Below are 23,386 nucleotides of genomic sequence, written 5' to 3' on the forward strand. Positions count from 1 at the left end.
GCTTCTCCCCAGAGGGCACACACTTCTGCTCAGGGTGCTCTCTGTCGCATGCGGGGCCCCGAGTGCTGCTGGGAAGCTGTGGATGCTGACTGGTCTCTGGCCGTGACCTAGGGCTATTTGGGGCTGCTGCTGGGCTGACACTGAAGCAAACTCCTGTTCCAAGAGCAGACTTTGCTGGGGCCAGGGGAGCATTTTGCAGCGGCTTGTGGGTAATGTTGCTGAGAGGTCAGTTAGCCTAGGGGAAGCCTGTACAGCGTCTGCTCACACCAATGCCTGGTGGTAGCCCATGAATGGCTCATGGCCCACCCCAGATGCTGCATGCAGCTTCATAAGAAAGAATGGCACATGGGCAGCCTGTTTTGAGTTGTGCTGGCCATTGGTGCAACCAGTCCAGGTGTTCAGCATGGTCTCAGGTGCCTGCGTGGCAGCTGTCAGCAAATGCCAGAGATGTAAATGGCTGGGAGAGCTTTGGTCTCCGAGCAAATTCACTTAGTGCCAAAGCCGGTATACCAGGCGGGCTCTCCAGGGCCCCTCTGCTGTGCAGGGACGGATGCCCAGGCACGCAGAGGTGCCTCCGTCTCCACAGCAAATGTCCAACAGGTGTCCAGCCTGGCTCCAGAGGTTCGTTGGCTTTTTTAACTAACTAACTAACTAACTAACTAACTAACTAACTAACTAACTAACTAACTAACTAACTAACTAACCTCCAAGCCCCTGCCCCTCTGTGCCAGTCTCATGGCAGAGACATGGCTGTCTGGGGTGGGATTCCAGCCACGGCCATCCTTGGAGTGACACCATGATCGGAGTGGAGAAAACGCAGGAGGGGCTGGACCGAAGTGCAGGGTGACCTGGCGAGATCAGTGCAGTGGGGGCTCCTGCTGCCTGCAAAGCCCTGCCCTCAGGGAGAGGACAGAAAGCCCAGAGGGTGCATGTCTGGGGGAGAGAAGGTGTGTAGCTCTGTGTCTCCTTAGCCCTGTGCTAACATCATTCCTGCAGGAGCCAGGCCCTCCTGGCGGAGGGAAGGCACGGGAGCCATGCTGGTGGGGAAGCTGCTCCTGGGTCTCTTGGTTAAGGAGGGTTTAAGGGGAGACACTAACCCTGCTCTCTGAATCCTTCTCTAGACAGAGCCAGCTAATCGGCTGTATGAGTTTTGGTGTGAAGTCGCTCCTGACCCCAGACAAGGTACAGTCCCTTGTGGGTATGGAGCACACATTGGGTTCAGGCCCTTCCTATGTGCCAGATGGGAGGAGGCGACGTCCTCCCGTCCGAGGCGCAGTGCCCTTGGCAGAGCCTCGTGGTGAAGTGCCCTGGGGCTGGGAGCGAGGGTGCCAGGGCCTCTCCGGGAGGCTGGCAGGAGAGCAGATTGGAAGTGACAGCTGGAGGTAGTTTTCCAGTGGAGAGAGCATTTCCAACAGTGTGGTGAGCACGTACGCAGCTCTGCAGAGGGCAGAGGGAGCTGCTGTCTTTGGTCTGGAGCTGCAGGGAAGGCAGAGGAGTCCTGACAGCGGCCTCCCTGCCCTGCAGGCACCTCTCAACTGAGGAGAGCGCCATGAGGCTGCTGAGGTGGGGAGCCGGAGGGCCAGGGGAGTGAGGGCATCGTGGTGACTCTCTCAGCCAGTGGTGCCTGCTCAAGTTGGAGGCACAGGCCATCGTCTGACAGGGACCCCATCTGCCGCTTGCTGGCACTGAGGACAGGCCGCTCTGGCCAAATACCAGTCCAGGTTCAAGGCTGCACAAGGCCGCCTGCCTTGTTTCTGTGAGGCCTGGCTGGGTGGCCCACCAGCCCCAGGGTGGAGTGCCAGGCTGCACACTGGCCTGTGGCTGGTGAATGCAAGTGCTGCCCATCCTGCCCAGAACGGGGCTGTGTGTGGCACCCGGGGAGAAGAGATGCTCTGCTTTCCCTTCCTGCAGCACCCCAAACCCTGGGCTCCTCCCTATTGTGGCCGGCCTGGGGCATCCTGCTGCCTTCGTGCTTCCTGGGGGCCCACATTTCCCATCTGATCTGCAGATCAGTGACTGTTCACCCTGGCCAGACCTGCCCCGCACTGGCGATGGTGGGGAGAGCAATGCCTGTCTCCCCACATCCTGGAGGCCCCAGGAACACTATGACCTGCCCCCTGGGGGTCTGGCCTCTTCCAGCTGGCGAAAGCTCCTTCCCAGCCCTTTGCTGAGGCTGCCGTCTTCGAGCCTTGTCCCAGGCATGCGGAAAGGGCCAGCCCCTCTCACAGGACCTGGAGTCCCCGGACCCTTCTGCCAACACCCAAGCATGGTTCAGCCCAGGGGGTAGCCCAGAGATGGTGCTGGCCTTGGCAGTTGACCACCAGTTCTGGACAATGGACGCAGCTCAGTGGTCAAGGCTGGTCGTCAGCCTGGGGCCCTGTGGACTGTGTGTAGCTGTCGACCAGATGGGGGAGCTGTACTTCAGTGGCTCCCAGCTCCCTCATGCTGGGCCCAGCGGGCGCCCTCCTGCCGCCCTCCAGGCTGCTGTGCCATCAGCATGCAGAGGACACTGCTCCACTGGGGCTGGCTCAGGTAGGTGTGGGGCGCTAACGGTGGCAGCCTGTTTGCTCAGTGGCATAAGCCATTCCGGACACTTCCTCTGCTCTGTAGCCATGTCTGAGGCCAGGTGTCCAACTGAGGCATTGGTTTAACTCTCTGAAACCCAGCACAATAACACTTCCACTGTGCGTTCTGCCCCTCGGTCCCCAAGGGCTCTGCAGAGGTCAGGGTGTTGGACTTACCACCCATGGAGCCCCATTTTACAGGTGAGGAAAGTGAGGGTGAGAATTCTGTTTCCAAGAGTGGCACTGGTTTGAGGTGCCTAGCTGTGGGGAACAGGGAGGGCAAGGGGCAGAGTGAATGGGGCACCGTGGCTAGTCAGAGTGGGGCAGGTGGGCATCAGGTGTGTGAGTCGCTGGTTCCAGTGACATGCTTACAGCAGGGCATGGAAGCTGGGGGAAGGAGCCTTCCGAGCCTGGCTGAGGGTGCAGCATTGTGCAGACTGGGGAGGAGAGGGAGCGGAGCTCCATGGGGCTGGTGTCCCCAGTTGGGAGAGCCCAGTCTCTAGCTAACGTTAATGTGAAAAGCAGAGTATTGGAACAAGGGGGATAAACCATCCTGTTTCCGTGTTTAACCCAATCCCTAACTAGAGACCAGTCTGCCACCTTCCTGGGAGCAGATTGTCTCCCATCTACTGCTGTGGGACAGGACACTGGGCTAGACCGGCCTCGGATCTGAGCCATTCTGTGTTCGATCCCCGCTCTTGTCCCCTTCGACTCCCCATCCCTGGCTGTCCTGGCTGTTAGCTGCTCCGTATCCTTTGGGCTAAGTCAGGGCTAGCATGGCTGCATCAGGGCATGGTACTGCAGAGTTACTGTGCCACTAACCCACACTTCCCAGCCAGTGATGCCCATGCCGGCTCTGGCCCCTGCTGGTGGGAATGCACTCACACTAATCCTGTTACCAGATGGGGGTAGGCGCCTGCTGCCCCTCTTGCAGCTGCTGCATTTTGTCATTCAGTGTCTTGGAGAAAATACATGAATGGCTGGGCCAGTGCCTTTCCCATCATTGCCCACTCCATCCACGCCTAGGGGGACAGGGGGATTCTGTCAAGCCAGTGCTGCCACCTGTTGTCACTTTCTTGGTAATACAGCTTTAAAGTCGACTGGGGTTTTCTTCCTCAAATAAACCAGTAATTCTGCTAAAGTAAATGGCTTCCACAGATCCCCACTTCTGGGTCCTGAGAAACACAGGCAACCCAGAAGCTACCAGACTGGATCAGGCTGAGATCCATCCAGCCCCACGTCCTGTCACTGACAGTGGCCAGCACCAGCAAGGTGCAAGAATCCTGCAACAGGTGGCTCTGGAATAACCTGACCACAAGGAAATGTCATCTGAACCCCCTCAATTAGAGACTGATTCCTGGTGTCGGTGTCCAGGGCTGGGGTTCACACTTCAGACAGGGCATTGAGAAATCCAAAGGGTTCAGAAAAGAGCTACAAGAAGGGTCTGAAGCCTTGTAGCAAGAGACCAAACAAGCTCAGTTTATTAAAGGAAGGTTCAGAGGTGACTTGATCACAGTCTCTAAGTCCCTGTACAGGGAGAAGATTTCTGAAAGCAGATTTAATCTAGATCTAATGTAGCAGACAAAGGCAGAACAAGATCCAGTGGCTGGAAGCTGAAGCCAGACGAATTCAAACTAGAAGTGAGGTGTACATTTTGAACACAGAGGGTACTTCATCACTGGAAAAACCTTGCCAAGGGATGTGATGGATTGTGCGTCTCTTGGCATCTTTAAACTAAGACTGGATATGTCTTTGTGCTCTAGCTCCACTGGAAGGGATGAGTTTGATGCAGGAATTCCTGGGCGAGATTCTCTGGCCTGTGCTACTCAAGAGATCAGACTGGATGATCATGTCTGGTCTTAACATCTGTGAATCTATTAATCTGCTTGCTCATGCCTTGAAATATGCTTGCTCATGTCCCCTCTAAAACTCATGTTTTAGTCTTTAATAGTTACTATTGTGACTCTGGTTCTTTGATCCATATCAATGTCCAATCTTTTTTTTGAATCTTGCTAGGCTGTGGCAATGAGTTCCAGAGGCTAATTGTGACTTGCAAACTGTATGGGTAGAGGCAGGAGGCAGGTACGCACACACAAACGCACACGTGCACGCACACACATTCTGGAGTCACATCTGGAGGCTGATGCTGTGAACACACAGCTGTCCCTCGTGTGGCTGGCATGAGCTGTCTTCAGGGTTCTGCATGGTAATTCAGGAAACTCTCAGTGATAGTTTCCTGCCCACTGATTTGAGACTCTTCTTTAACCAAACACTTTGTCCATTGTGTACGGAATGGCCTGCCCAGCCTGGCCTGCAGCATGCATGGAAGGTGGTGAAAGAGCCCTGACCTTGCCCCCCCTGCACTGCTGAAGGCGCTCAGTGTGGATTGCAGATGACCCCTCTGGTGGTAGGGCTAGAATACTGGCCATTTGCTGAGACTGCCAGCATGGGGCACATGCAATGTAGACACATTTCAGCGAAGGACTGGGCTGGAACAACTGCTTAATTTAACGTAGGCCATGCTGCAGCACGTTTGGTCAGCACTTCCTGGTGACAGAGTTAAAGCAGTGACCTAGGCCTGCTCCTCATTCTGATATGGTCCTTTTGCATAATGAGGCTGGAAACCACCTGGGAATACCACTTTGCTACCAGATTCCCTGGATGACAGTGAAGTGGCAAAATACAGTGGCTCCAGGCCCTACGCCCATATCAGCCCCTGATGCTGGCAGCATGGCTAGAGGACAGGGGTGTGTGGCCAGACAGCCTCTGTGCTCCAGCTATTTCCAGCTGCTGGAATGGCCCTTTGGGGCTATGGGCAGTGGGGAAGCCTTGTCTGAATTACAGCAAGCGAGTCCCTATCTTGGGCTTGCTGTGGCAGTGCTAATGTGCTCTGGAGCTGAGGCCTTTCCATGCTAATGGCTGGAGCCCCGTGAGTGGCTGGGCACAAGCATTGCGTCTGTTCCTGAGTCAGAGCAGGTGGAAAATCTGCTCATCCTGTCACCAAACTGCACCTGGACCCAGCAACCAGCAGGCCGGGGAGGAACAGAGTGGGGAAATATCCCCCAGTGAGGAGAGGAGGTCTGACCAAGGGATGTGGGGCCCTGTCATCCCCACCACAGCTGCCCCCTGTGCCCTCAGTTCCCAATCTCTTGTCCTGTCCTGTCCTGCCCTGCATCAGCCTGGATCCTGCTCCTCCTTCATTCTAAGGAATCCCTCCTCCCGTCTCACATGTTCTCCTTCCACGGTGCTCCCTCTGCCTGGGACTCCCTGCGCCAGTGAGCCAGGCAGGCGCCCTCCCTTCTGCTGCAGTGCCCGGCTCACGTCACCCCCTGAGCTCAGCCAGCTCAGACACAGGGCGCTTGGGCCCAGTCTGCTCTAGGACACGCCCCTGTGCTCATGCTGGCTCAGCCTCGGGAATCAATGGTGCTGACACCTCTGGCTGCACTGTGGACTCTCCTGCAGGGCTCCAGGGCCACCAACTTTGCTGACACTGGGCTGGGGTGTGCTGGGTGTAGATGGTGTCTTTCCTGCCTGCTCTGTGTTCTGCCCAGCCAGGCAGGCACTGCTCAGCCAGCACCCTGCACTCACAGCTTTTGCACAGACACGCTCTCCTGTGGGGCTGGAGTGCAGCTGCCCTGCTGAGCCTGAGCTCCACGGCTCTCACCCCTTCTCTCTGCCCCTAGGAGGTCAGCGGCTGGTACTATCTTCTTGGCGAGGACCTGGGCAGGACCAAGCACCTGAAGGTGGCCACGCGGCGTCTGAAGCAGAGCAGAGGTGGGTCCCCCTCGGCAGCATGCTCTGGGGAGTGGTACGTCCCAAGAGCTAGCAGAGCATGGGAGGGGCATGGGTTCTCATGCCCTGCCTCCTCCCCACTGGCACTGTGTGGAGCCAGGTGTGATGGGTTCGATCACAGAAACCCCCTTGGGGCTGCCAACTGATGTGCCAAGACTACTTCTGCCCCTGCTTTCCCTGCCCTCCCAGCTTGGGACTTCATTGCCCTGGCTGGTCTGAGCCCGTCCCACTAGCCTGCTGCAAACTAAGACCCAGGTCTGAACCGTGTCCCCTAACAGCTGTAGGCTTCAACTGAAAGCAGCTTAAGAAGTGTTCCTGTCTTTAACACTGAGATACTCAACTCCCAATGGAGTCAAAACCCCAAATAAATCCGTTTTACCCTGTATAAAGCTTATACAGGGTAAACTCATGAATTGTTCGCCCTCTATAACACTGACAGAGAGATATGCAGAGCTATTTGTCCTCCAGGTATTAATACATATTCTGGGTTAATTAATAAGTAAAAAGTGATTTTATTAAATACAGAAAGTAGGATTTAAGTGGTTCCAAGTAATAGCAGACAGAACAAAGTGAATTACTAAGCAAAATAAAATAGAAAACACAAGTCTATGTCTAATACAGTAAGAAAACAATACAGATAAAAACCTCACCTTCAGAGGAATTCCAGTAAGCTTCATTTTACAGACTAGTCTCCTTCTAGTCTGGATCCAGCAATCCCTCACACCCACTGTAGTTACTGTCCTTTGTTCCAGTTTCTTTCAGGTATCCTTGGGGGTGGAGAGGCTATCTCTTGAGCCAGCTGAAGACCAAATGGAGGGGTCTCCCAGGGGTTTAAATAGACTTTCTCTTGTGTGTGGATACCCCCTCCTCTCTCCTGTGCAAAGTCCATGTCCAAGATGGAATTCTGGAGTCACCTGGGCAAGTCACATGTCCGTGCATGACTCCGTTTTTACAGGCAGCAGCCATTGTTCACATGCTACCTTGAAAGTCCTCATGTAGACTTCTTATGTGGATTGAAGCCTTTCAAGAGCCATTGTCCATCCTATAGCTGGCCTCCAGGTATTCTCTGCGGGCCTCCAGGGGAGACTCAAGTAGGAGCCTGTGGCCTGGTGGCCCCACAGAGCGTCCCTGCCTGTGCTGCGTGGAGCTGGGCCTGGCTGGCAGCCTCCCTGTGCTGCTCTCCCAGCAGTGCTGCCAGGTCACTGCCGGCATGGTTTTCCTGCTCCCCAGTAGATGATTTATCATGGGATGTTGGAGACTCGGACCCCAAACTGCCTTTGAGCCAGCTCAGTGTGTGAGCATTGCTGGGCCAAAATCCAGCATTGGCCTTCTCCAGGAAAGGGTAAAAGGGAAACTTCTGCCCCTCCGAAGGCCACCCAGGGTGCAGCTACACTGTGAGTCGGGGATGCGATGTCCAGCTGGAGGAGACACACATGTTATCTCTCACCAAGCTAGCGAGAAGTGGGACGGGCTAGCTGCCCTGAGTGTGTGCTTAATGGGGCCACTCGGACAGCCCAGGCTCTCTGCACTGCACAATAACCTCACAGCCCCAGTACTGCCTTAGGGTGCCAGCCCTGGCTCTGAGCCCAGCTCCTCCTGAACCGCCCTGCTAGGCTGCCTGCAGTGACTCAAGTGTGTGATCACCAACCTCAGAGCAGATTGGCAGGAACCAGGCCACGAACCCCCCCGGCTGTGAGTTCCAACCAATTATCATGTGTAAACTCCCCAGCCTAAATGTAGGGTCACAGACAGTCCCCTTGGGTAGTCTGACCTGTCGCACCACCCAGGGGAGCCTGCCTTTGTGATGGATGGTCCCTTACACCACCAATCAGAGCAATATTCAGGTTACTCCGAGTCCTAAAGGTCCAGTCACTTACCCAGGTAAGTTGCACCTTAGATCTCACACCAAAGACAAGGCTTGTAGCCAATACTGTAATAAACTACATACAGATTTATGAATAGGAAAAGGAAAGAAGAGAGCTATTTATGAGGTTAAAACAGATAAATGTACATGTACAAGTGAGTTACAATCTTCAGTTTCAAGAGGTAATAGAAATTTCTATAATGAACAAGCTCTAGATGACCTTTAGGGCTAGCCCAGGCTAAGCAGCGTCCAAGCAGCATAGAGATAATCGGTTCCTTCTGTTTATCCCCCTCTTCCCATGTGCTCTGAGCTGCAGACACAGCTGATGGGAGGAACTCACTTGCATGACTCATCTTTGGGGAAGGGGGCAGAGCAGGACAACTAAAGAGTCTTTTGTCCTCTTTAATGTCCCTGCAATAGTCTGTCTGGGGTTAATGGACCTTGCCCGTTGGGCAGGACATAAGTCCTTCTGCTGGAGATCAGCCCTTCACACTAGTTAATGTCTCTCCCTATCCCCTGATTTACACAGTCACAGGCTCACAATACAAATGCTCACATATTACCTTACACTGGGAAATACAGACGCTATAGATGAGATGAATGCCGGCAGCAACTCACAAGCGTTCGGTAAAGTCTAAACACTAAGCACATTCATATAATCCTAATACCAGTTTTAACAATCCTAACACTGATTCCAGCTAGGTGTTTGTCAGTGTTCGGTTGAGGCATGGGGACAATGGCATGAGCTGGCACCTGGTCTGCCAGCATCACACACCTGACCCATCACTAATGTTCTCCCGGCTGCCTGGCTCCCGCAGCAATGCTGGGTTGTAGTGGAGGCAGGAGAATGACCTAGGGACGAGAGAGGCAGCGCCCGGCTTGCTGTAGCTAAGGACAGTGCTATGGTTTGCAGTCACAGCAGGGACTACATCCATAGGAAGGTGTGACGGGCAGCATCTCTCTGCACTTGCTCTGAGGGGCAGATTGGGATATTCTGGAAAGTCCCAGGTAAATCTGTTTAGGAGAGGGAGATGCCCTCCCTTGTGCTGTCCCCTGAGGAGCCCTGGAGACACGGATGGCCTGGTTCAGTGAGACAGCAAGCCTGCAGGAGCTCTGAGACATCTGAGGAGTAGGCTGGGGGTGTGCGGGGGGGTTCATTTACAGATAACCAGGCTGTTTGGCATGGCTCCTCCTAGCTGCTTCCCTTTCTACCAAGGGCGGCCGGTGCACAATGCATGTCACTAGGTGCTGGAGTGGTTCAGTGGGTACTGGGGAACACCATCTCTCCTCAGCTGGGCCCAGGGAGCATGCAGGAGGGGAGTTCCTCTCCTGCACACTTTCCCAGGGGCTAAGCAAGGACAGAATACAGCTCCTTCTCCTCCTTTCCATCTAGGACAACCCCACCCCTGCCAGCTCCTCCTCCCCTACTGGGGGGAAGGCAGAGGAACCGATCACACCTCAATTGCTCCCCAGCTTTCCTGTGGAGAGTCCAGCCCTCCAGCCCAGGGCTCAGCCTGGCTGCCATATTGTCTTTACACAACCTGGATTTCCCAACTCAGCGAAGCTCAGACATTGTGGTAATGGGGCCATGTTAGCACTTACACAGGAGAGATCCTGGCCAGGTCTAAATGGGGTGACCCAGAGAGAAGGGGCATCCTCCCCCTCCTTGGGGACACAAGCCCTTCTTTCCTCCCTGTCTCTCCCACTCGCTGTGCCTATCACCACATGCTGCTGCTGCTGCATCTCACATGCTCTCCAGCTTTGGGCCAGCATCCGCCAGCCTTGGGACCATTGAAATCAATGGATTCCCTCCTGTTGCCTCCAGTGAGCTTTGGATCAGGTCCTTGCTGAGTTCTCTATCCTGCCTGGCTCTAACCTGTGGGGCTGCCCAGTGTCTGCAGGAGTGGAGCAGGCCTGGGACAGGAGATGTGCTGCGGGGGTTGTCTGCACAGAGTGCGGTCTGGGCTGGGACACAGTCGCAGGGCAATGTGTGTGAAGGGCATGTGGCAGCTGCCCCTCATGCCACCCTCAGTGGATCAACAGGGAATTTCCGGGTCTTCAAACACCCACAGGAAATGCCACCATGTTAAAGGCAGAAGCGTCTGCGTAGTGCCTGAGAGCAGCCTATGTGACGTGCTCTTTCTGTTGCCTTCTAGAGCCACTACTGGTGAGCCAGGGGGCTGCACTGGGAAACCAGGAGGCTGAGAACATGGAGCAGCTCAAGGTAGGTGTGACAGGTGTGCCGGGGCCAGCTGAGCCCAGTGGGAGCAGCACAGCACTAATGACCCAGGGAGCAGGGGCAGGAGCGGGAGAGAAGGGCCAGCGGGAGGCTGATCCCAGGGCAGGAGCTGTGCCGGAGGTGGCTCCTCTGCACAGTAGTAGGACTCAGTGAAAGGGCAGAGAGGGCTAGTGCTAGGCCAGCAGGGAGGAGAGGAAAGTCTGGGGGGTTGCTGAGCAGGGGAGTCAGAATGGGACCATGAAACGAGTGGGCCTGGGATGGTTTCTCACACGCAGAACGAGCCAGAGTTACATTTGCTTTGTACAACAAAGCACAATGGGCAAGTCTTCATGAGAGAGAGCGCAGTGTGTGTGTCTCCTCTGTGTCTCCTCTGTGGCAGGCTGTGTCCGAACACAGCATGGTGGCTTCCTTTGCAGCCCTCCTCTCCATTTAGGCCCTGTCCACACTCCAGCATATAGGCTGATTTTGTAACCAGTTAGTGACTCTAGATGCAATCGGTGTCTTCATGCAGCATGGTCAGTAGCCAGGACCCATGGCAGCTGCAGGCCTAGGCTGCCCCATGGCTCTCTTCTGGCACCTGGGTCAGCACTCTGTTTTGTTGCTGTGTGAACTGGACCCTGACCATGTAACCGGGCTGGTTGGACCTCCTCCCTCCATTCTCTGTGTAGTGGGATGTTTCAGCATGCACTGTTACTGCTGTGGTATGTGCATCTCCTGGGCACTCTGTCCCCTGCTGGCTTCTTACGGGATAGGTGCCCAAATTTCCCAGAATGCACTGGTATGTACCTAGCTGGGTTGCGTGGCCTGTGTAGGTACGAGGCACAAAGATTCCAGCGTGGACTCAGCACCGCACCCCTTGTGACCAGGGCAGATGAGAGAGTTGCAGGCTGGTTAGAAAACTGTGGAGTGGCTGGAGCTGCAGTGTGGATTGGGCCATGCAGGTGAGATCTGTGGGAAACAAGCCAAGAGCGACGTACACCCCATGGGGAAACTACCTGACAATGTGGGGATGTGCCTGTGCTTCCCTACACATGTGCTGTGGGGTGGTGCTGGAGAGCCTGGAGGCCATGGAGAGGCTTTGCTCTAGCTCAGGGAGAGGAGTGATTCATTCCAAAGACTTTCAAAGGAGCCAGAGCTGTGTGACTAGGCCAGGGATGGGCAAACTTTTTGGCCTGAGGGCCACATTTGGATATGGAAATTGTACGGCGGGCCATGAATGCTCATGAAATTCGGGGATGGGGTGCGGGAGGGGATGAGGGCTCTGGCTAGAGGTGTGGGCTCTGTGGTAGGTCCAGAAATTAGGAGTTCAGTGTGTGGCTCTGGGCTGGGGCAGGGAGTTGGGGTGCGGGGGAGAGAGGGACTCCAGCTGGCGGTGTGGGCTCTGGGGTGGGGCTGGGGATGAGGGTTTGGGCTGCAGGAGGGTGCGCCGGGCTGGGACCAAGGGGCAGGAGGGGGATCAGGGCTGGGGTAGGGGGTTGGGGCATGGGAGGGGGTGAAGGGGTGATTTCCTCAAGCAGCTCCCAGAAGCAGCAGCACGTCCCTTCTCTGGCTCCTACGTGGAGGCACGGCCAGGCAGCTCTGCACACTGCCCCTTCCGCAAGCGCTGCCGCTGCAGCTCCCATTGGCTGTGATTCCCAGCCAATGGGAGCTGTGAGGATGACACTTGGGGCAGGAGCAGCATGCAGAGCCCCTTGGCTGCCCCTACATGTAGGAGCCGGAGCGGGGGCGTGCTGCTTCCTCCGGGAGCCACGTGGAGCAAGCCCCTGACCTTACTCCCTGGCGGGAGTTCAAGGGCCAGATTAAAATGTCTGAAGGGCTGGATGTGGCCCCCGGGCTGTAGTTTGCCCACCCCTGGACTAGACTGTGCTACGCTTCACTGAGAGGCCCTTCCTGCGGACACCTGCTGATTTGTCCGAATGTGGTGCCTTTTCACCCTACGTCTTTCCAGTGGACGTTACATTAAATCCTTTGCCACCTGAATGGGGCGCTTGAGACCGAGGCCTCTGTGATTTATAGGAGAGGCAAGGATGGGAAACAGCAACACAAACACAGGGCCCACGTCGGAAACTGGGCCCAACTGGCCCTGTGATTGATCTGTGCCAAATTCCGCCTCTCTGCTTCCCTCAGCTGCATTCTCAGTTATTTGTTTTAAACCGTAGGGTTGAGCTAGACAAACCAACCCAGCGTCCCTTATCCCTCCCTTCCTCTCACATAGGCAGGGTTTAAATTCAGAGCTCCTGCCAGTAAATATTTTCAACCCCTCTGGAGCATTTATAGCCTGGTGGAGGGATGGGGAGCTTCGGGAAATGCCCTGTAAGAATGAACACAGTGACAGTCACCACTGGCCTGAAAGATGGCAAACTGGGGGAGGCAGAGTGTTGGCCTGTCTGCTCAGCGCAGCCCCAGCCTGGCAGGGCTAGATACTGCCGAGCCAGTTTGGTTAGTGACTTCAAACCAAGCCCTTTGTGTTTGTGCGGCGTTGTCCTCTGCTAGTTAAAATCCCCTCACCCACTTGTGTTTGGATTTCTGTGGCAGCCACCAGACCATGCTGCAGTGACAGTGACTCCAGGGACTCGGTTTGGCTGGGGTTTGAAGCCTTGCCTCATTTCTGCCCCGTGGAGGAAGCTGAAAGGAGCTTTCTTCTTGCTTTGTTTAGCTGCATTCTACAGGGGTTCCCCTGTGACTCGGCATTCCTGGGAGCTGCTGCTGCAGTGTGCAAAGAGGCCATGTCACGCAGCTTTGTGCTGTACGTCTGACTTGATTCAGAGTTGTGCTGTGCCTTTAATTCTGAAATAAAACCATGGGTGCCACTGACCTCCAAGCTTTGGGTCGTATTTCCCCCCCCCCGCCCCCTGTAAACACAAAGCAGTATTGTGCGTGTTTGTTCTGTGAAAACAAATTCTTCCTTGTTTTCCTAAAGCAGAATCACTTTTCCTCTCATATCTTTAAACTAGGGTAAGAAGTCTTTTTACTGAAGTGAAGCTTGTGCAGCTGAGGCCTGTGAAATGCTGCTTACACATCCTCAAAGTGTTTGTGAGAACCTTGGAATAACAAAGTGCTCTGTGCCACTGAAGAATGCAGCAGGAACAAAAGCCACATCAACAGAGAAGGGACTAGGGAATACTGAATAGTTGACAGGAATTTTAATATAAAACTCTCTCTCTTCCTTGTCACTTGGAGTTTTCAGGAAGCCCTCTGTCTTATCGTAAAGCGGCATACAGCACAGACAGGGGCTTGGGAGGTGAAAGGTGGCTTCCTGCCATTCTTCTCTAGAGCTGGGTTCCCATGGGCGGTCATGCCAGTTTCACTGTGGCTTGTTCTATGCTGTTGTGATACAAGGAGACCAGGATTCCTGCTCCTTTGAGGGATTTAACTTCCATGGGCTAGTGGCGAGTTTAGAGCCTGCAATCATGAATCGCTTCAATGGACTCTGCAAGGTGTGCTCGGAGCGGAGATACAGACAGGTCTGTGGAACCTAACCCTAATCCGAATGCAAAGTGAATCCATCTGGGGAGTGCATGTCTATTGCAGAGTCTGAGTTAGGCTTATGTGCTGACTGTGTTCTCCCAGAGCCTACTGCTCTGGCTGTGCGTGTCAGGTTATTTCCTGTGTGTTGGTTTGTCAGGATTGTTTTGCAAATGCCATTTTAGCAGCGATCATGGAAATGCTCGGCAAGTCGGCATCTGTGTATAAATGATCTCTGTCTGCGTATGGGCAGATCCGCACAACTGTGGATGGCCCCATGGTGGGAGCGAGCATTCAGCTTGCGCTAATGGCTGGAACGTTAGTGCTGTAACAAGTTGGTATGTCCCGGGGAAGTGCTAAGCTGAGCGGTCCAATTTACCATTCATTAGTGGAAAGGAAGGCACTGCAGACTGTTAAGCAGATCCTTCCTTGTGTTTATCAGGAATGCATTAGGGAGACAAGCTAGTTACATTTGACATTGATGGCTGCTAGGAAAGAGTCTTGCTGAGCGTTATAAAGGAAAGTTCCAAGTTCTGTCTGACCGGGTTTGTCCGTGGCTTTGTCTGTCACAGGCTATTTTTATAGGTGTAAATGTGGCTGTGTAGATGAAGCTGCCTTGGCATTTCTGACACCAGCTCCCCATTGCTCTGCAGTGGGGTCATGGCTCACTCCCAGGCAGACTGAGGGGTCACAACCCCTTTGATGAGTTCTCCTGTTTACCCTAGTTCTGAGGCTAGGGCTGGAATTGCTGGATCGTGTATATGTGGCACTGCACTCCGTTCAGTGCAATGAATTAGTTTCACAATCTAGATGGGAAGAAAACAGAGCAGAAGGAGTCTCCTTGGTTAAACATGCCCCATCCAGTCTCTGGGCTGGATAAAGGGTGTCACACGGCAACTCCACTCCGCTCTGCATGTGGCGAAGGTTTACTATGACTCATGACTTGGGCCATGTTAATTCTTGGTCTCCCAGAACCAGTGAAATCTCCCTGGCTCCTTCCCCGACACCATGGGCGTAGAGTTCTGATAACTCGGTGTCCTCTATGGTACTGACGTCACATGCCATCTCTGTACCCACCTTCCCTGTCTGGGTTCACACTTCCCAGCCCTTGTCTGCAGGGGCAGAAAGAGTGCTTCTTATTCAGCACTGGTGCCAGCTGGGAGCTGTAGCCCAGACCCCGAGCTCAAGTGTTTTGACCACTCTGTCGTGAAGAACAGAGCTGAGTTTCTTTTTCAGTAATGAAGATCTATACTCAGCTGTTGGTTCTCTTGATGCTACATGAGCAGCATTGACTCCAGCTCACTCTCCTGTAGCTGGGCTGGCTCTTTGGGGCCAGCAGGAAAAATAACATGTCCCCGCCAGGGAAACCTGCAGATTTGACATGCAGACCCACCGGACAGAGCAAGATGGTGCTGTTTTCACCCTGTCCTTTGTGTAACCATCCCCACGTTTGAACGGGCTAGAGGGGTCGCTGCTTAGTGACATAAAACCCCCTTCTCCCTTCAGGGCTAAGAACATCTCTGACAGTGGTCAAGGGACAGAGGTGGGGATGGAAAGTTAGTGTTGGGGTTCCGTGGCATGGGGCTGAGCACTGCCACGAGCTGTGGGGCTGTCCCAAAGAGCTGCTTGCTGAGCTCTTTTCAGGAGTCAGCAGTGTGCCCTTGTTGCCAAGAAGGCCAATGGCATTTTGGGATGTATAAGCAGGGGCATAACGAGCAGATCGAGGGACGTGATCGTTCCCCTCTGTTCGACATTGGTGAGGCCTCATCTGGAGTACTGTGTCTAGTTTTGGGCCCCACACTACAAGAAGGATGTGGAGAAATTAGAGAGAGTCCAGCGAAGGGCAACAAAAATAATTAGGGGACTGGAACACATGACTCATGAGGAGAGGCTGAGGGAACTGGGATTGTTTAGTCTGCGGAAGAGAAGAATGAGGGGGGATTTGATAGCTGCTTTTAACTACCTGAAACGTGGATCCAAAGAGGATGGATCTAGACTATTCTCAGTGATAGCAGATGACAGGACAAGGAGTAATGGTCTCAAGTTGCAGTGGGGGAGGTTTAGATTGGATATTAGGAAAAACTTTTTCACTAGGAGGGTGGTGAAACACTGGAATGCGTTACCTAGGGAGGTGGTGGAATCCCCTTCCTTAGAAGTTTTTAAGGTCAGGCTTGACAAAGCCCTGGCTGGGATGATTTAGTTGGGATTGATCCTGCTCTGGGCAGGGGGTTGGACTAGATGGCCTCCAGAGGTCCCTTCCAACTCTGTTATTCTATGATTCTATGACTCCCAGGCCTAGAAACGCCCTGATCCTCTGGCCCTGTGTTCAATCTAAGTGTAGAGAAGAGTCAAAGCTGAAGAGCCACCACCAACCTTTTGGGCTGTTTGTGACCCACCAAACCCCCAGAGCTACCCAAGGCAGTGGGCCTGGGCTTGTTCTTGATGATGCAAGTGGAAGGGAGTTTGGCTTTGGAAGCCCACTGTCATGCTAGGGAAATGCTAGGAGACAGGGCGTGTAGCTCCAGCAACCAGATACTATTGTGATTTCATCTTCACTTTATTAGAGCAAAAGATATAAAGAGGCTTGGATTAAATTCTCCTCAGCCAGGATCTGGAGTAGCATTTTATATCAATGATGAGATAGAATGTAAAGAAATAAGGAGCGATGGAATGGATGAGACAGAGTGAGTCTGGGCAAAAATCACATTGGGGAAGAAAACTACTAGAGCCTCCCCTGTGCCTCAGTCTTTAATGAGGCTAATGAGGATCTTAGGGATAATGATAGCATGACAAATGGGAATGAGGATATGGAGGTAGATATTACCATATCTGAGCGAAACTCAAACAGCTTAATGGGACTAAATCGGGGGGTCCAGATAATCTTCATCCAAGAATATTAAAGGAATTGGCACCTGAAATTGCAAGCCCATTAGCAAGAATTTTTAATGAATCTGTAAACTCAGGGGTTGTACCGTGTGACTGGAGAATTGCTAACATAGTTCCTATTTTTAAGAAAGGAAAAAAAAGTGATCCGGGTAACAGCAGGCCTGTTCGTTGGACATCTGTAGTATGCAAGGTCTTGGAAAAAATTTTGAAGGAGAAAGTAGTTAAGGACATTGAGGTCAATGGTAAAAGGAAATGCAGTGGATCTAATTTACCTAGATTTCAGGAAGGCATTTGATACCGTGCCACATGGGGAATTATTAGTTAAATTGGATAAGATGGGGATCAATATGAAAATTGAAAGGTGGATAAGGAATTGGTTAAAAGGGAGACTACTGAAAGGTGAACTGTCAGGCTGGAGGGAGGTCACCAGGGGTCGGTTTTGGGACTAATCTTATTTAATCTTTTTATTACTGACCTCGGCACAAAAAATGGGGGTGTGCTAATAAAGTTTGCAAATGACACAAAGCTGGGAGGTATTGCCAATACAGAGAAGGACTGGGACCTTGTAAACTGGAGTAATAGTAATAGGATGAAATGTAATAGTGAGAAGTGTAAGGTCATGCATTTAGGGATTAATAACAAGAATTTTAGTTATAAGCTGGGAACGCATCAATTAGAAGTAATGGAGGAGGAAAAGGACCTTGGAGTATTGGTTGACCACAGGATGACTACGAGCCGCCAATGTGATATGGCTGTGAAAAAAGCTAATGGGGGATGCATCAGGCGAGGTATTTCCAGTAGGGATAAGGAGGTTTTAGTACCGTTATACAAGGCACTGGTGAGACCTCATCTGGAATACTGTGTGCAGTTCTGGTCTCCCATGTTTAAGAAGGATGAATTCAAACTGGAACAGGTACAGAGAAGGGCTACTAGGATGATCTGAGGAATGGAAAACTTGTCTTATGAAAGGAGACTCAAGGAGCTTGGCTTGTATAGCCTAACTAAAAGAAGGTTGAGGGGAGATATGATTACTCTCTATAAATATATCAGAGGGATAAATACCGGAGAGGGAGAGGAATTATTTAAGCTTAGTACCAATGTGGACACAAGAACAAATGGATATAAACTGGCCATCAGGAAGTTTAGACTTGAAATTAGATGAAGGTTTCTAACCATCAGAGGAGTAAAGTTCTGGAATAGCCTTCCAAGGGAAGTAGTGGGGGCAAAAGACCTATCTGGCTTCAAGATTAAACTCGATAAGTTTATGGAGGAGATGGTATGATGGGATAACACGATTTTGGCAATTAATTGATCTTTAACTATTCATGGTAAATAGGCCCAATGGCCTGTGATGGGATATTAGATGGGGTGGGATCTGAGTTACTACAGAGAATTCTTTCCTGGGTATCCGGCTGGCGAATCTTGCCCACATGCTCAGGGTTCAGCTGATCGCCATATTTGGGGTCGGGAAGGAATTTTCCTCCAGGGCAGATTGGAAGAGGCTCTGGGGGTTTTTCGCCTTCCTCTGTAGCATGAGGCATGGGTCACTTGCTGGAGGATTCTCTGCACCTTGAAGTCTTTAAACCATGGTTTGAGGACTTCAATAGCTCAGACATAGGTGAGAGGTTTATTGCAGAAGTGGGTGGGTGAGATTCTGTGGCCTGCATTGTGCAGGAGGTCAGACTAGATGATCATAATGGTCCCTTCTGACCTTAATATCTATGAGTCTATGAGTCTATCTGTGGTTGCTTATTCTTGGTCCCTCAATGGGATCTGTCCTTCTGGCTGTTTATTTCCAGAAATCATATGGGTCAGTTGGTTCCCCCGCCACCCCGCCGTCCCCTCCTTTTCAGTAAACCTGGAAATGTGATAAACTTCTCTGAAAGTTTATAGGAACTGTGACTGAGCTCCCGCTTAAAGCCAACCTTCGACAAATGAACTTCACTCTATTCATGAGAGCTCACAGCCTCCAGGGTCAGCGTGGTGAGAGGAGCCTTTCACTTGTTCCCTGAGTGCTGATGGAAAAAACCCATTAACACTCCATCCCTTCCCTTCAGAACTCCTTTCAGCCATATCCTACTTAATGAAAATACTTTAGGACAAAATAATGTGTGAGGCTTTCAGAGCATCTTCACCCCAACTGCTTTACAAATATTAATATACTAAGTCTTGCCACAATCCTGCAAGGTAGGAAAATGTCATTATTTATATATTATATAAGGGAAACTGAGGCACAGAGAGTTGCTCAAAGAAGTCACACTGGAAGTCTTTGTCAAAGTCAGGAATAAAATCATATCTCCTGGTTCCCAATCTTATCCCTTAACCCATCCTTCATCCCACCTCTAGAACACTCCCTTGGTTATCAAGAGAAATTCAGGGGAGGGGAATTGTGTTATCTGCCTATAGTACAGGATATGCAACTCACCTGCTCACAGATTGCAATGCCAAATTTTGTGTGATTTGTAAATGCCCTTTTAAATGCCCTTGGCTGCAGTCCAGTGTCAGCTATGTCCTGGCCATCTGCAGTAGTTTATGTCCTCCTACAAAGGGAGGACTTTTATACTGACAGATGTTTGTTGTCTCCGACCAGTCCATTCATCCCTCTCCAGCTGGCTATACAGATGCTGTTTTAATGTAGGCATAAAAGTCCTGGGTCTGTGCATGAGCTAAGTGCTGGGTTCTTACTGGTCACACACAGTAGCTGCCTTCCTGTGTAACAGGATGACTCTGATGTCTGTTTTCAGATTACAATCCCTCGAGGAAGGGATGGGTTTGGCTTCACAATCTGCTGCGACTCTCCAGTCCGTGTGCAGGCTGTAGACTCTGGTAAGAGAACAACCCATTTTTATACATCTTTTATTGTTGGACTGATTTGAAAGGGACCAGTCCCTGTCCCCTTTGCTTCCCTGTGTTTGATCCTGTCTTAAGACCCTCTCAAACCTCACAGAATTTTCCTTTTCTCTTGAACAGTTTCTTTTAAATGTCCCCTTTGTGCCTCTAATGAGGCCAGAGGCCAGTGTGGCTGTCTTGTTACAGTACTGCCTGTGCTCAGTGCTGCACGTATTTCGGTGAGACTGCTGGGCACAGGGCAACGGCGGGGACGCCTGTGCCATTTCTAGGTGTTTGGCACAAAAATGGTGGCAGCTAGTTTTTTTCCTAATTGCTCATTGAGTGAGTAAAATTTGATTATGTAACAAGTACTCCACATAGCCAGATATTGGGAGAGAGCATTAATGGCCTGGTCCAAAGCCCATGGAAATCACTCGGAGTCTTTCTATTGACTTCAGTTCGCTTTGTATCACTCCCTTCATTTGCACAGCAAAAGTCAGGAAATGTAAACGTTAAGGTGGAAAAGCCACCTTAACTCTGCCCCTTGTGCTTATGCCTCACAATACAGTCTTTAATGCTGGGATCGCATATGGGTTCTCAAATAGGACAATATACCATTTGTGCTAACACTGTAGATACATGAGCATGTATGTATGGCATTCTGCAGTGTTTTGATGTCAGTCTAATAGACGTACTAGTACTGGCGGAGAAAGGTTCCCCCCCAAAAAACATTTAGACAAAAACTATTTTATATGTTTTTGTTGACATATTTTGACAGAATTTTTCATTTTTTTGCCAGAAGAAAGCCTCCAAAGAAACCATGAACGCTGAAAATTGTTTCAGAGCGGCAGCCATGTTCGTCTGTATCAGCAGAAAGAACGAGGAGTCCTTGTGGCACCTTAGAGACTAACAAATTTATTTGGGCATAAGCTTTTGTGGGCTAAAGCCCACTTCATCAGATGCATGTAGTGGAAAATGCAGTAGGAAGAGATAGATATATATATATACAGAGAACATGAAAAAATGGGGTTTGCCATACCAGCTCTAACGAGACTGATCGATTAAGGTGGGCTATTATCAGCAGGAGAAAAAAACTTTTGTAGTGATAATTAGGATGGCCCATTCACTGGTATGGCAACCCCCATTTTTTCATGTTCTCTGTAAATATATATCTTCCTACTGTATTTTCCACTACATGCATCTGATGAAGTGGGCTTTAGCCCACGAAAGCTTATGCTCAAATAAATTTGTTAGTCTCTGAGGTGCCACAAGGACTCCTCGTTCTTTCTGAAAATTGTTTGGTTTTTCAACAACTGAAAAATTTCAGTGGGTTAGGCAAAATGTTTTGGCTTTACTGAAAATGTTTGTTAAACAGGCCAAAATATTTCAGGTTTCAGTTGTCCAAAACTGACAACATTTCACAAACTGTGGGATTTTAAAACTGACACACTTTGGGTTCTTTTTATTTGCGGTCTTGTTGTTGAGCATTTATGGGACATGTTTTCAAGCTTTTCTCCAGAATCATAAGGGTGAGAAACGTACTTGTCTCTCCTACAAAACTGACCTGGAAATCTAGTTTGCTATCCTGTAACTGCCTACTGAGGTAATGAGGAACCCAAATCTCATCTGCTTGTCCCGCATGTGAGTAACTGGGTCCTGGGTGTGTCTGAGGAGGTGAAAGCACATTGCTGCCCCAATCCTAGGCCAGGGCACAAAGGAGCGGCACAACTCCTGCAGCTGGGATGCAGCTTGCATCTCCTCCATGACATGGCTCAGCATGGGGGCTGCAGGAGCTGTGTAAATCCAGATCCTGAGGTGCGCTCACTGCTGCATGCTGGTCTCTGCCAATGTGGAGACTCCTTCTCTGGAGCACTGGGGGTTCAGAGGCACCCCAAATGAGTGCTCTGCCTGTGGTCCCCACCCCAGTGCAGGCATGAGATGGTGCGGAGGGCATGCTGCTGGCCCTCCCAGTCACAGGGGAATTCCCCCCTGTGAGAACAGCCATGCCTGTCCCGGCTGGGGAAAGCTGACAAAAAACTATGACTGCTTCTGATGGAAATAATCAACAGCTGCTTGTGAGAAGCTGTTACACCAGTAAAATAAAAACCAGCAGGATCTTATTAAAGGGGAAAAGGCAAAATGCCACATTTATTGTGAATACAGAGAGAATCATAGTAAGCAGTTATAGCGATAACATTCCATTCAATTTCATATTTATTCACACGTTCATTCATACACACACACACACAGGTTCTGCAAGGTTGTTATCATAGTTACCAGCCTTAGAGTTGCTCATGCCAAGCCACTGGCCAGGTGGCCTGGACATAAGGAGGGAGCAGGGCCTTGTCAGATGGTCATCTGATGCTCCTGGAAGTTGGTTTACAGAATCAGACCCCAAAGTTCTCACTTTCTAGAGTCCATTTTTATAGGAATTTCTTCCTATGCCAGTCTATGGGAATTGCTTCATCATGCTGTTGCTGAATCAATCAGCAGATGGCACATTCCTGACGGCTCCGTGCTGCCAGATGTTATCTTGTTCTTTGGTTCTCCCATTCTTGAAGCTCTTGGGTGGATCCCAGTCTGCCCTCTGGGGGTCCTCTGGTTATTTCCACTTGTCGCCTTCTTCAGCCGATGGACACTGGATTCTTAGGCTGGCACCTCCATGATCATTCAGTTATTATTCACACCAAGCATCCATCCACATACATCCTCTATATCTATTTTAATCACAATTGTTAACAAAGTGAGATGAATACAACAAAAGGGCGGGGAGTCTCTGGGTGGTGTTTCTGTTGTTACAGAGTATTGCTTTGAGTCTCTCTCTGTGTGAGTAGGTGTTGCTACAAAGAATTGCTTTGAGAACAGACTCTATCTTAGAATGTACTAACACAATTAGCAGCTTGCAAGTTTCACACATAGAGGGAGAGAAACAGTACCAAAAACCAAGAAACCTTTTAATTAGTAATACCCTGAAATTTAAACTGTGGGGAATCAAACTCATTTGTGATTTTAATACAGAACTTCTTTAATATGATCCAACAAAGCTAACCTCCCAGTCCACCCTGCGGAACGCCATAGGCTGCAAATAGTCAGGAAGCCAACACTTGGTGCAGGAAACCTCCTGTCACTGCCCCACCTGTAACCTCCCATTCCTTGGCAAAGTAACTGAGAAGCTAGCAGCAGCCATGCTTCAACAGCAAGTGGCGTCTGCTGCTTCCTAATGCTTTGACATTGGGCGTCAGAGCAGGGACAGCCCCACTGGTGCTGAGTTGGTTTATAGTAAAATAAAGTATTAACAATTGGCCATAGGTTAAGTGCTGCTACGTAAAAGGAATAAAGTTAGAAAAGGTAACAAGCAAATACAAGAGAAAACATGCATCTAAGAGTCTAAAACTTAACCTAGCAAGATACAGGCTTTGTTCAAGATGGTTTCTCTCTCCAGTCATTCTTCTTCCCAGCCATGGCTGACTTTCCCTCAGTCAGGACCTTCCACCAGGGGCTGGTTTCCCTTGTCTTCTTAGGTGAATGATCTTTATCTAAGCAGGTTTCTCATCTGCATTCAGTTCCAGAGACTTGGTTGAAGGACTCATCTTTCTCAGCTTGTAAGAGCTCTAGCCTCTTGTGTTTCTCTAGTGATGGATGCCTTCTCTCCGCACTTATATCGCCCAAAGGTCAATGACCTCATGCTGTTCTTCCCTTCCTTGTGGGCTTCCCATCCCCCATATGGTTTCGGTGTAAATGAGGCTT

General features: G+C 51.0%; 1 protein-coding gene across 15 annotated transcripts in view; it reads left to right on the forward strand.

The window, feature by feature from the left end:
• RGS3 (regulator of G protein signaling 3) overlaps positions 1-23,386 on the forward strand; it is a 247,229-nt gene that overhangs the window by 78,645 nt on the left and 145,198 nt on the right. For 14 of the 15 annotated variants that reach the window (XR_012155305.1, XM_073314841.1, XM_073314834.1 and 11 more), the window contains 4 exons: positions 1,122-1,182; positions 6,248-6,338; positions 10,377-10,444; positions 19,555-19,636. Coding sequence is in view for 14 of the 15 variants with exons in the window: in XM_073314841.1 (XP_073170942.1) it covers positions 1,122-1,182; positions 6,248-6,338; positions 10,377-10,444; positions 19,555-19,636 (302 nt within the window). In the remaining variant the exon portion in view is untranslated. Of the gene's footprint in view, positions 1-1,121; positions 1,183-6,247; positions 6,339-10,376; positions 10,445-13,773; positions 13,924-19,554; positions 19,637-23,386 lie in introns of those variants that run through there. The other variant, XM_073314843.1, reaches the window with a different exon arrangement.

This window comes from Lepidochelys kempii, chromosome 16 (assembly GCF_965140265.1).
Source record: "Lepidochelys kempii isolate rLepKem1 chromosome 16, rLepKem1.hap2, whole genome shotgun sequence".
In the NCBI taxonomy this organism is placed as follows: domain Eukaryota; kingdom Metazoa; phylum Chordata; order Testudines; family Cheloniidae; genus Lepidochelys; species Lepidochelys kempii.